The sequence below is a fragment of the Crocuta crocuta genome, unplaced genomic scaffold, assembly GCF_008692635.1.
Source record: "Crocuta crocuta isolate KB4526 unplaced genomic scaffold, BGI_CrCroc_1.0 scaffold75, whole genome shotgun sequence".
Classification (NCBI taxonomy): domain Eukaryota; kingdom Metazoa; phylum Chordata; class Mammalia; order Carnivora; family Hyaenidae; genus Crocuta; species Crocuta crocuta.
In genome coordinates this window covers 432,802-445,537 of record NW_027530350.1, presented here as the reverse complement: position 1 = coordinate 445,537, position 12,736 = coordinate 432,802, and the positions used below count along the sequence as shown (strand labels likewise).

Here is a 12,736-nt window from a genome sequence, read left to right as displayed (position 1 = left end):
TCAGAGAAATAAACTTATCTATGTTACAGACTCTTACTTTCTTCATCAGGGAAATAAAGACTCTGAGATTAGAAATATAATTTCCTTGTGCAAATGCTGAGTTTTACAGTAATCTGCCTTTTTGGTTATTAACAATCATCAGACTGAATTACCCCTTTCAGATAATCACTCCATTCAGAAGACTAATGCTGTGCGCTGAGAACAGGAAGGAGATGGAGGATTGGATGAGCTCACTGAAGTCTGTACAGACCAGAGAACCTTACGAGGTAAAGTAGCATCTCTTCCGGCACCTCATGTTCTCAGAGAATTAATGTTACCTGAAGAACTAAAGCTATGTTCTGCAAAGACACATGTGTGTAGATTCATTAAGTAACTTGCTTAAATCTGATATTGACTTTTTTTTTTTTACTTAAAGGAAAGTGTTCTTGTTTTAAAAATTACGGATTTGAAATTTTAATCATAACTCCATGCATTCCAAATGTTAACTCTCTGTCGTCTCGTTCTCTTGTTTGGCAAATCTGTGCTAACATCTCGTTTCTAGGTGGCCCAGTTTAACGTGGAACATTTCTCAGGGATGCATAACTGGTACGCTTGCTCCCATGCCCGACCCACTTTCTGTAACGTGTGCAGAGAGAGTCTTTCTGGAGTCACCTCCCATGGCCTGTCCTGCGAAGGTACTGTAGCACCTGCGTTCTCCCTCAGCACTGACCGCTGTGGAAACACGCTGCCATGGGTACTTCTGTGTAGCCAACAGAGAAACATCACCACAGGAGAAGGTTTCCCTTGGGTAGAAGCAGTAGCCGGGAGCATCTCAGTGGGAGCATAGTGTTTAAGTTTTACTGTAGCTTCAGGTGGAGCTCAGCACCCATAGGACTGACTCGGGAAATATTTTTGCTGAGGGAAAGATGATACAAATCATTGGGAAGGAAGTAGAAATCGAAATGTAGCATTTCATTCTTGAGGAACTAGCACCTACTCTTCACAAAACATCTCTAAACTTTGTATATCATGCTGGTTTTCTAGAATTCTTTTTCTGTTCTGCTTGATTGCAGAGAACAAAACTTTCAATGAGGACGGTATATACTTTGACAGAATTCCTGATTGTTATTTCTATTTCATTATCTTTTTTTCATGTTTTTTATTACTTTTGAGAGAGAGACAGAATGTAAACAGGGGAGGGCAGAGAGAGAGGAAGACACCGAATCCAAAGCAGGTTCCAGGCTCTGAGCTGTGAGCACAAAGCCTGACGCTGGGCTCAAACCCAGGAAACGTGACATCATGGCCTGAGCAGAAGTCCGACGCTCAACCAACTGAGCCACCCAGGCGCCCCTCTATTTCATTATTTTAATATTTTTTTTACTTCATTTTGTGTTTCATTTACATGGATGCCATCCTTTTCTAAAAATAAGGCCAATGTGTAGTTTTCATTATAGGATTTGTGGGGTTTTTTTAATTAAAAAGCAGTGACCAGTAGAAACAAATATACTAACAATTACCGAGAGAAAACTCATAACTTCTTTAGATTTATTTAATTCCATACCTCAGTAAGCATACTATACTTTCTGAACTGTATCTAATATTAATACTTGCTTTTTTCTCTAATACAAAAAATTCTTGGGGCGTCTGTTTCAGATTCTGTGTCTCCCTCTCTCTCTGACCCTCACCTGCTCACACTGTCTCTCTCTCTCTCTTTCTCTCTCTCTCTCAGAAATAAATAAAACATTAAAAAATTTTTTTAATTTCTTAATTTTGAATATAACTTTTTATTCTTAAATAATAAAACAGTAATAGGGTCACAGTTTTAGTTCATTTTAAGGCATAAAATCTGAGCTACATCATAGTTTCAGCTATTTAATATGCTACAGCACAGGGGTTAAGAATAGAGTTCCTCAGTTTTACGCTCCGGGTTCTACTTCCGCTCCCCAGCATTACAAACAGTGACCGGGAGATATAGTTCCACTGTTTTTGACTTTCGTTTCCTCATCTGTGAAACGGGGATAATAGTCATTTATATTATGCATAGACACTATGAAAATTAAATGGGAGAATATAAACAGGAAAACTACTTTTCTAGGCAAATAATTTGGGGAAGTTTCTGACTGCGCTCTGTGAAATCCTTCCAGTAAATGATTGCAGATTGCATCATGACCTGATGCATTGAAATGCATGAAAACAAACACCTGGAAGAGCTTTCACACATTTTTTTTGGTTGTTTTTTAGATTTAAAAACAACGATTGCAAATCAGGTGTAACTGCTCCTTGTGACTTTAGTAATCTGAAAGGGTTCCTGTGGCTCTGACTTTACTCTTTCCAGGCCTGTAATACACCAAGGTGTTCATTCAAAGGTCCCTTTACTGTTGCTGCCTAACCTCTTATTCCAAAAAAATGCTAAAAAAAAAAAAAAAAAAGATATCAGATCTGAGATACTCCGTGGTACCCTTCTGATTTGAGAGTTATGCATTATTAAATATATTTAATTGTGATTCGAATGTAAGCTGGGATGACTAACTCATTTTCTAAACATTTTAAAAGAAAAATGAACATTACATGGGCTGATGAGAATAAGAAACTTTAAAACTTTTTAAATATATTTGTTATGCTATTTTGTTAATAATGAAGTCTTCCTGATTTCTTTATGGTTCAATTATTGAATTTTTAAATATTTTTAGAAGAATGTATGTTAGTACTCATTTTCTCTGTTGATAAAAATTTTATTTCATTTATTTTTAATGTTTATTTACTTTTGAAAGAGCGACAGAGCAAGGGAGAGAGAAAGAGAGAGAGAGAGCATGAGCAGGGGAGGGGCAAGGAGAGAGGGAGACACAAAATCCGAAGTAGGCTCCAGGCTCTGAGCTGTCAGCACAAAGCCGGACGCGGAGTTTAAACCTAAGAACTGTGAGACCATGATCTCAGCTGAAGTCGGACAACTGAGCTACCCAGGCACGCCTCTGTTGATAAAACTTTTAAATCTGTGACTTCCTGCCCATTAGTATTGTTAGAATTGTACCAGAAGGTTTTAAAATTGGCCATTAGTATTGTTAGAATTGTACCAGAAGGTTTTAAAAATCTTGAGGGTTTTATGAATGTGTAAAGAAGTTACATTTTTATTTTATGAGAGTGTGATTATTTAGCATAATTTTCATGTAATCCAAGTTATACTTAAACTTTAGAAACTACCTCCAAATCTGAATAAACAGCTAGCTGGATAAAACAGAAGGCACAGGACATAAGAGGCTTTAAAAGATATAACAGAGAGGCAAATACAAAAAAGAAAAAAATTCATTCAACTGTGACAGTGAATAACTTTGTATTGGAATGGAAATCAGTTTCCAGTGTGTGAAATCATCACTAATTTACTTAATCTTTATGTCTTTGTTTTTTCACAGTAAAACAAGCTGTACTGATTTCTCTTCTGGGTTGGTGTTGAATAACTACTAAAATTGTTACATTAAAGCCTTGCATACATAAAATATATGAATGAAAAATAGAAGGCTTTTCATAAATAATTCCCTAAGTCAATTGAGAATGTTAATTATAGTTTCAGAGCATAATTGTTCTTCACAGTTAGACAGTAATTGAACAAAAAAAAGTTAAATGGTGATTTTTTTCTTTTTTAATCAATAGCATCAAATATGTTAACATGGGTCCCTGTGAATTTTTATCTTAGCCATTGTTGAACACTTAGGAAGATTCAGTGTGGTAGGCTGAAAATTGCAATAAAAAATCATAATTTTGTTACATGTCAGTATATATTTTTAAGTTCTGTGGCTTTGAGATAATGGCTTTATAGGTCAGGGAAAAGTGGTTTATTTCACAATAACTTATTTGGAGAAATCTAATTGTTGCCTAACAAAATTAAGGTGCTTATTAATCATTTCCATTCCTCAGTGACCATAATCACAGTCTGGCTTATTTTTTATTATCATATGCTATATTAAGCAACTTTACAATTTTCAAGACTCTTTGCATGAAGCACTTTATTATTACAAGTGTGATTTTTATTTTTAATGAGCTGTTTGATTTTTAGTGGCAAAATTTTCAAAAAGCCATGAAATTATTCCCTGTTGCTCTCTTTTACTTCCTTCTTTATAAAAAATAATTATTGACTATTAATATCAAATATTTATTTGTACTTAAAAAGCAAGCCTGGGGGTTATGTTGCAAATAAAACTAAATTAGGACCACATTTTTAAGAAATACCATAACAGATTAAAAGACCTAGAGATGCTAATTAACCTCAATTTCAAAATAGGACAGGAGGGGCACCTGGGTGGCTCAGTTGGTTAAGTGTCTGACTTTGGCTCAGGTCATGATCTCAAGGTCGTGGGTTCAAGCCCTGCGTCTGGCTCTGTGCTGACAGCTAGCTCAGAGCCTGGAGCCTGTTTCAGGTTCTGTGTCTCCCTCTCTCTCTGACCCTCCCCTATTCACCCTGTCTGTCTTTCTCAGAAATAAATAAAATGTTAAAAAAGATTTTTTTAAATAGGACATGAGAGTAAAAGGGAGCAGGTCATACTAAAACTGTTTTTGAAACTAAGCTTATACTTCATATGGTGCTGTTTCTTTACACTACTATTTATCAGCAGTGAGATTCCATTAAAAAATTAATTTATTATTTGTAAGTCTGCTCTCAAATCAGAGTCATTTAGAGCAAAAACTGTACGATTTCCAGGAAAGCGTTTGTCAGTGTGCACAAAAGAGCAGATAAATGAAACCAACGTAGACTAATATTTCTCAAGGAATAACCAATTCAGCCTAGGTGCCTTTTACATATTGACTATCCATGACATCGGAAGCATTTTGAACATTTGGCTATAGACACCTCAGTTATTTGGCCTGGCCCTCTCATTTGCATGCTACATAAAATTAGGACTGTCTCAAACCAGTGACATACAACCCATCATTTCAAATTTGTTAACAGTTTACAGTTAGAAATTCAAAAACCACGTGAAAAGGAGCCACCTTGCATGTAGCATATAGCAGCAGTTACCTTAGTATTTCCACTAAAGTGATCTTGAACTTTTAATTATGTTCTTTAGAATAAAACTTAGTACAATAAAAAAATGTGTATCAGAAAGGTCAGAAACAGGTATAACATCAGTATCCACTAATGCTTGGATAATTTGTATCCTTAAAAGGATAAAATAAGTTTAGTAGTACTCAAGTAGAGATTTTCACAAGTAAGGGTTAATTTCTCAAATAATCTGTGGCTTACAGGTTTTTCATATATGAGCTGCTTCTTTCCTGGATGTTTCTTCTTATTTCTCTCCCTCTTGTGTGTTTTCTTTAATTGGATATTTGTATATATTGTAAAATGACTGTTGAAATGGAACATCCGTCACCATCTGTAGTTACAGAATTTTTTCCTTATGATGAGAACTTTTAAGATTTACTCTCATAGCAGCTTTCAAATATTCAATATCTTATATTAACTATACTGTACACTACACCCCATGACTTAGTTATTTTAGTTTGTACTCTTGACTCCCTTCACCCATCTGGCCCAATTCCATGCCGCCACCTCTGGTAACCACCGATGTGTTCTCTGTTTCTATGAGTTTGGTTTTTTTGTGGGTTTGTTGTTGTTGTTTTTACAGTCCACATAAAAGTCAGATCATAAGTTTCTTTCTCTCTTGACTTCTTTCAACTTAGCATAATATCCTCTAGGTCCATCCATGTTGTCTCAAAAGGCAAGATTTTATTTTTTATATGGTTGAATAATAATCCATTGTGTAAGTACAGATATAGACGTCACATTTTCTGTATCCATTTATCTATTGATGGACCCTTAGGTTGTTTCTGTATCTTGCCTGTTATGAATAATGCTGTAATGAACATGAGGGTGCGGAGGTCTTTTCAAGTTATTGATTTCATTTTCTTCAAATAAATACCCAGCAGTGGGATTGCTGGATCATATGATAGTTCTATTTTTAATTTCTTGAGGAACCTCCATACTGTTTTCCATAGTGGTTATACCAATTTACATCCCCACCAACAGTCCACAAGGGTTCCCTTTTGTTCAGATTCTTTGCCAACACTTGTCATTTCTTGTCTTTTTGGTAATAGCCATCCTAACAGGTGTGAGGTGCTCTCTCATTGTGGTTTTGCATTTGCATTTCCCTGATGACTAGTGATATTGAGTATCATCTTTTCATTTCTCTGCTGGCTATTCGCAGGTCTTATTTACAAAAATGTCTATTCAGATCCACTTCCCATTTTTTAAGTGGATTGCCTGGTTTTTGCTATTGACATGTATGAGTTCTTTGTATATTAATGTATATTAATGTTAACCCCTTAGTAGATATATGATTTTTAGATATTTTTGTCCCATTCAGTATGTTGCCTTTTCATATTGTGGATGGCTTCCTTTGCTACGTAGAAACTTTTTAGTTTGATGTAGTCCTGCTTGTTTATTTTTGCTTTGTTGCCTCTGCTTTTAGTGTTGGACCCAAAAAATCATTGCCAAGACTGCTGTCAAGGAGCTAACATCCAGGAGTCATCTCTAAGAGTTTTATGGTTTCGAGTCTTACATTCAAGTCTTTAATCCAACTTTTATGTACGGTCCAGTCCTGTTTTCATGAAAGTGGTCCAGTTTCATTCTTTTGCATATGGCTGTCCAGTTTTCCAGCAACATTTATTAAAGACACCATTCTTTCTTCATTGTATGTTCTTGGTCTCTTTGTCATAAAAGAGACCCATTAATTGGGCATATTCGCGTGGATTTATTTCTGGGCTCTCTATTCTGTTCCATTGATCTATGTACCTGTTTTTATGCCCATACCATACTACTTTGATTAATATAGCTTTGTAATATACTTTCAAACCAGGGATTATGATGCCTTCCACTTTGTTCTTTCTCAAGATTGCTTTGGCTATTTGGAGTCTTTTGTGGTTCCATAAAAATTTTAGAATTATTTGTTTTAGCTCTTTGAAAAATGCCATTGGAATTTTGACAGGGATTGCATTGAATCTGTATGTTGCTTTGGGCACTTTGGGCATTTTTACATTATTAATTCTCCCATCCATGAGCATGGAATATTTTTCCCATTTTATTTGTGTCTTCAATTTCTTTCATCACTGTCTTGTAGGTTTCAGTGTCTCTTAGGTCTCTTTTATAGGCTCCTTTTTGATGTTATTGCTGAGCAGAATTAGTGATGCGTGTAGTGTATTTCTTCATGATTACTTTCTTCTACATTATGATGTAGTAATCCCAACAATAACACTTTTAAAAGGCAGTGCCATCTTTGTGACCCTTATCAACCTATTTCCCATGATGACTGGATATTTTCTTGACATACTTGCAATTTAAAACTCCTCTGAATTATCCTGTTCTTTATCTTACTGATATTTTGAAATCTTTCATTTTAAATATATGTACAGAAAAATACAAATATCAGAGGAGTAGAGCACGTAGGATTTTTCACAAATGAAACACATTTATGTAATCAACATCCAGATTAAAAAATAGGATGTTACCAGCACCTTTGTATCACTAAATTTTGTTTAGTTCTGTGCTTGTATGCGTGTGTGATTGTTGTCTCCTTTCTCCTAAAGCACTAATTCTTTTGTATTCATTTCCTTTGTGTTTTATTTATGAGCAAGTGGAATCTCTCTAAGTAGCAATCTGTAGATTGATAAAATCTTTATAAATACATAGCCACATGTGTCATACATTTATGAGTACGTTCTGAAGAGGTATTTTCAGAATACCTTTACTATTGTTGAAGAGTAATTTAAACTATAAATTACTGTTTTTCTTCTACCCTCTCTTCTTTAATTTCATGCTGTGATTTCCCTTAATCATTCCAGAAGTATATATTCATTTAGAAATGGTTGACTTTTTTTTTTAGTGTGTAAATTCAAGGCTCACAAAAGATGTGCAGTGAGGGCAACAAATAATTGCAAATGGACGACTCTGGCCTCCATTGGGAAGGACATCATAGAGGACGAAGATGGAGTAAGCTCAATTCTGTCTCTGGTCTCCTCTGAGTGCCTCCCCTTTTTATTCTCTGCCCTGTGAAAAATGACAGAGTTAACTGGGAGTATTTACTAGCAGGACGAGATGGAAGGTTTGGTTAATTATGAGTTTCTATTTCCAGTTAGATTTTTCGTAGTTTCCTTCAGCTCTTAAATTTTGAGGGAAATGTGAATAGGGCTTAGAAGCAGTTGCTGGGCTGGGCTGATGTTGTAGACCCTGACCTAACAAGTAAGATATTCTTTAAGGCTTAGCTCAGGTGTTCATTCAGATGTTCATTCCTCAGATGTTGGGGCCTCCTTTCAACAGTGACCTCCCACCTTCAAACCTTGTCTCCATTGCACCGTGCATTCGAATCTCTGATAGCACTTTGTAATCACTTTATGATAATACCTTTACATTCAATGCTCTTCAGCTAGACTACAAATCCAGAAGGACAGGGCTTTAGTCTTAATTACTTTTGTATCCCTACAGTGCTCTGGGCATAATAGATGTCAGTAAGTGTGGACTAAATGAATGGATGCCATGAGTGATACATAGATTGATTCCACAGAGTAAGAAATAATTGTAAATCTTCCCTGGGGTAAGAATGATGTCCTCCCGTCTTTAATTTGACTGCTCTTTATTCCTGCTGCACAGGTAGCTATGCCTCACCAGTGGCTCGAGGGTAACTTGCCCGTGAGTGCCAAATGTGCTGTCTGTGACAAAACATGCGGGAGTGTTCTGCGTCTACAAGATTGGAAATGCCTTTGGTGTAAGACAATGGTGAGAGTCCTTCTTAGTTAGTTCTTTTCATAATTTCTTTAATCTATGTGATTTAGGGGCAAAGAATGTATGGTATAACAGAGCCCAGCAGCATACATACCCATTGTTACATTCATCTTCTTCAAAGTATATTCCTTTCAGTCTGGTTACTTTTTAAATATCCTTTTTGCAGTACTGTTGCTAGATATTTCCCTTGTCAAGACCTCTTTCCCGCAGTTGTGTTGAATAAATATTTATTTATATATTATAAAAATTATTATATATAGATAGATATATATTTATATGTTATAAAGTTTTCTTGCATGTGTAAGGAAGCAGTGAGAAGTACACACAGCATAACATGGAGCCAACAGCAAGGAATGGTCCTGTCCATGCCATACTGTGTGAGCACTGGACTTCATGAGGGCAGTCAGAGCAGGAATTCTCAGGGTGCAGCCAGGCCACTCAGAGGGTGGAGTGGAGGGTGAGAACAACCACTGTGGATGCTCATCTTAGCACTCGGCGATGCTGTCCAACTATGACAGTGATTGCCTTGCCTTGGGCTGATTTTTTCGGTCTTGTTTGGAGTCTTGGAAGTCACTCCCCACCCCACCCCCAAAATATGGAAAACTCATTTCTTTTAATAAATATGCTGTAGATCACCAAATGAAAAAGATAATGAGCATGATGTATTGATTTCATAATGAGTGAGATTCATTCCATAGGCCACTAAAGAAAATAAGTCCTGTAGCTTTTTCATCAAACCTGGTAGTTAATCTTTCCTTTTAACGATTTTAAAGATAAAATGAATTTCCTTTTCATTTCATTTTTTTTAAAAATTTTTAGTAATTATTTATTTTTGAGAGAGAGAGAGTGTGAGCAGGGAAGGGGCAGTGAGAGAGGGAGACACAGAATCCGAAGCAGGCTCCCACAGACCCCAAGAGCAAGACCTGAACCGAAGTCCAGTGCTTAACTGACTGAGACACCCAGGCTCCCCTGTTTCCTCTTTATTTTTAAATCAAATGTGATTCTCTCTATCCTCATGCTTTTGTTATTCTTCACCGGTTGCCCCTTTTATTAGCCACAGGTGTTACTTCTAATTTCTCTTATCCCATGTAATATATAAACTATATTAGACATGTTTCTTTGCAGTTTTGGTGCAACCGTAACCCCAAAAGCCCTCTGTGGCATTCCTTATTTTATTTATTTATTTTTTAAAAATTATTTTTAAGCAATCTCTATACCCAGCATGAGGCTCAAACTCATAACCCTGAGATCATTACTTACATGCTTTCCTAACTGAGCCAGCCAGGCATATTCCCTTTTTTAAAGAGTGTTCCCAACCCCTGGGTGGCTCCCTCAGTTAAGCATCCAACTTCAGCTCAGGTCATGATCTTGTGGTTTGTGGGCTCAAGCCCCGCATTAGGTTCTGTGCTGATAGCTCAGAATCTGGAGCCTGCTTTGGATTCTGCATCTCCTTCCTCTGCTCACTCTGTCTCTCAAAAATGAATAAATGTTAAAGAAATTTTTTAAAAAATAATGTAAAAGAGTGCTTTCCAAAGGTCTGTAAGATAATGTTAGAAATAAATAAATAAATAAATAAATAAATAAATGAAGCACTCTCATAAATAAGATTTTAAAACTTCATCCCACCTAGGATTTCTTTTTCAGGGTGCAACCGCTGATGTGTGCTTCTAATGCTATTTTCATTAGTCTGTACATCTGTTTGTCTACTTCTAGAACTTCAGCTGTTTCTAACTTTTTGGAAAGAAAGCAGATTATGTGTGTGATAAATTATTTTAGAAAGGTTTTATGGAAGTTGTCTTTACCTATAATATTTAGGTCTCTAACTGTATTTGTTCAGTTATTTTTAAACTTCGCTAATTTTTAACAGTAGGAGGTGATTAGATATTTTGATCAAATTAGAAATTTTGAGCAAATTAGATATTGCTCACCCTACTCACCCCTACCTTTAAAATTTTTCACAAACAGGATAGAAGGATTATTTCAGGATATAGATGGAGGTATTCTAGAATGTCTTCTCCATTTTTTTTTTCTGGCAACTTAGATATCACCTTACCTTGAAGTCATTCCTGCTCTGCACTATGTCCAGAAGACACACAGGTTTCTGGACCATCACTTTGTTACATCCTTCTTAGTCTTGTGCTTCCTATACACAATCTTCCTATATCCCTCTTTGTATATTATTTTGCCTTTAAAATAATGGTTCCCACAGAATATCTAATTTGTAAAACAGTCACCTAGTTTAAAACAAAACACACACAGTCATACACAACTCTACTGAGTCAACTGCTAATTTTTTCAGTTATCGTTCAGTCTTTGGACACAGTTTTACCATTTCTGTAAAAAGAATGAAGAGGGGTGCCTGAGTGGCTCAGGTGGTTGAGCGACTGATTCTTGGTTTCAACTCAGGTCATGACCCCAGGGTTGTGGTATCAAGCCCTGCATAGGGCTCCACATTGAGCATGGATCCTGCTTGGGACTCTCTTTCTCTCCCTCTGCCCCTTTTCCCCACCTAGCACTCTTTTTCAATGATCCAGGATCCAAAATTAGGTCATCAGCATAATAAGAATCACTATTAATTTCAGTTATTTTCTCAAAAGTTTTGATAAATATGTGTTTAATTAATATGCCAGTTTTCTAAAAGGACTAATGAAATAAAGCTGATTTAAGTAACTGCTTTATGAAGTGTCTGCTTTTACTTAAAACATTTCAAGGCTCTCTGGGTAAGTACCTAAAGTATTGTAAATTCCCTGGGTTCTACTTAATATGTTAGCCCTGCTCTTGTTCACAATAGTATCTTGACTGACCTTGAAACTTTTTGTTTTTACAGAGTTCACACGTTTCCTAAGTATCTATGATATTTACCACTTTCCAAGATAAGTGTATATTGATAGGACCTTTTCCTTTTCTTTATAGAGCCCGAAGTCTGCCTGAGAAAATAGGCACAGATATACTTATTCCTATAATAACATAAAAATGTTATTTTAAAAAAAAGGTGTGAATGGAAAGTTATAGGACCACTGCAGAAAGAGCAGACACATTACAAATTTTATGTATTTTCATGAAATTCTGTAAGAATGTTACAAGGTAGAGCCCATCAATATTTTTTATGGACGATGATTTTGGCAAGTACTAGTTAGCTTGCCTCCTTCCTCTTTCCCATCCTCTGCACTCTGTTCCCTTCTCTTCCTCTCTCCTTGCCTTCACCAGGCAGTTCCTTTTATAAATTTTTATTTATTTTTAGTATTTAAGTAACATCTACACCTAGTGTGGGGCTCGAACTTACAACCCCAAGATCATGAGGCACATGCTCTACTGACTGAGCCAGCCATGTGTCCCTCCCCGGCAATTCTTGATAAACACTACTTGCCTGAAGCCATCATAAAAGTAGGCTGCACAGACCAAATCGAATTTCCATCTCTAAAACAATTAGCCCATTCCTTAGAATTATAAATATTGTACCATAAAAGTAATTTATAAGTTACTGAACATTTTGTGGTATAGTTGATCTTCAGTTATCAGTTCCATAGATGTAATTTGTACCGTAAGAAAACATTGATGTGTTTTTATGATTCTTAAAGGTTTATTTGTTTGTTATTAGGTACACACCGCCTGTAAAGATTTATACCATCCTGTGTGTCCCCTTGGCCAATGTAAAGTGTCTGTCATACCTCCAATTGCACTGAACAGCACTGATTCTGATGGTAGGTATCGTTGTATAAACACGTATATTCTTGGTATTAAATGTTGATATGTACATTTGCTTTCTTAGAATAAACTGATCTGTAATTGGTTATTTTGGTCAGTTTTTACATAATAATTCATTCAAATTGCTGAATAGTACCTTTAACTTTTTTAAAGTTTATTTATGTATTTTGAGAAAGAGAGAGTGAGAGAAAGAGAGCGAGCTTATGTAATTGGAGGAGGGGCAGAGGGAAAGAGAGAATCCCAAGCAGGTTACACACTGTCAGCATGGAGCCCGTCGCAGGGCTTGAA

At 36.1% G+C, this 12,736-nt stretch overlaps 1 protein-coding gene across 3 annotated transcripts in view; it reads left to right on the top strand.

Moving 5' to 3' along the window:
- Window positions 1–12,736, top strand: part of DGKH (diacylglycerol kinase eta) — a 98,803-nt gene that overhangs the window by 23,178 nt on the left and 62,889 nt on the right. For all 3 annotated transcript variants that reach the window (XM_077765667.1, XM_077765666.1, XM_077765665.1), the window contains 5 exons: window positions 162–266; window positions 542–674; window positions 7,848–7,954; window positions 8,612–8,737; window positions 12,342–12,444. In XM_077765667.1, the coding sequence (XP_077621793.1) occupies window positions 186–266; window positions 542–674; window positions 7,848–7,954; window positions 8,612–8,737; window positions 12,342–12,444 (550 nt within the window). In that variant the 5' untranslated portion in view covers window positions 162–185. The remainder of the gene's footprint in view (window positions 1–161; window positions 267–541; window positions 675–7,847; window positions 7,955–8,611; window positions 8,738–12,341; window positions 12,445–12,736) is intronic.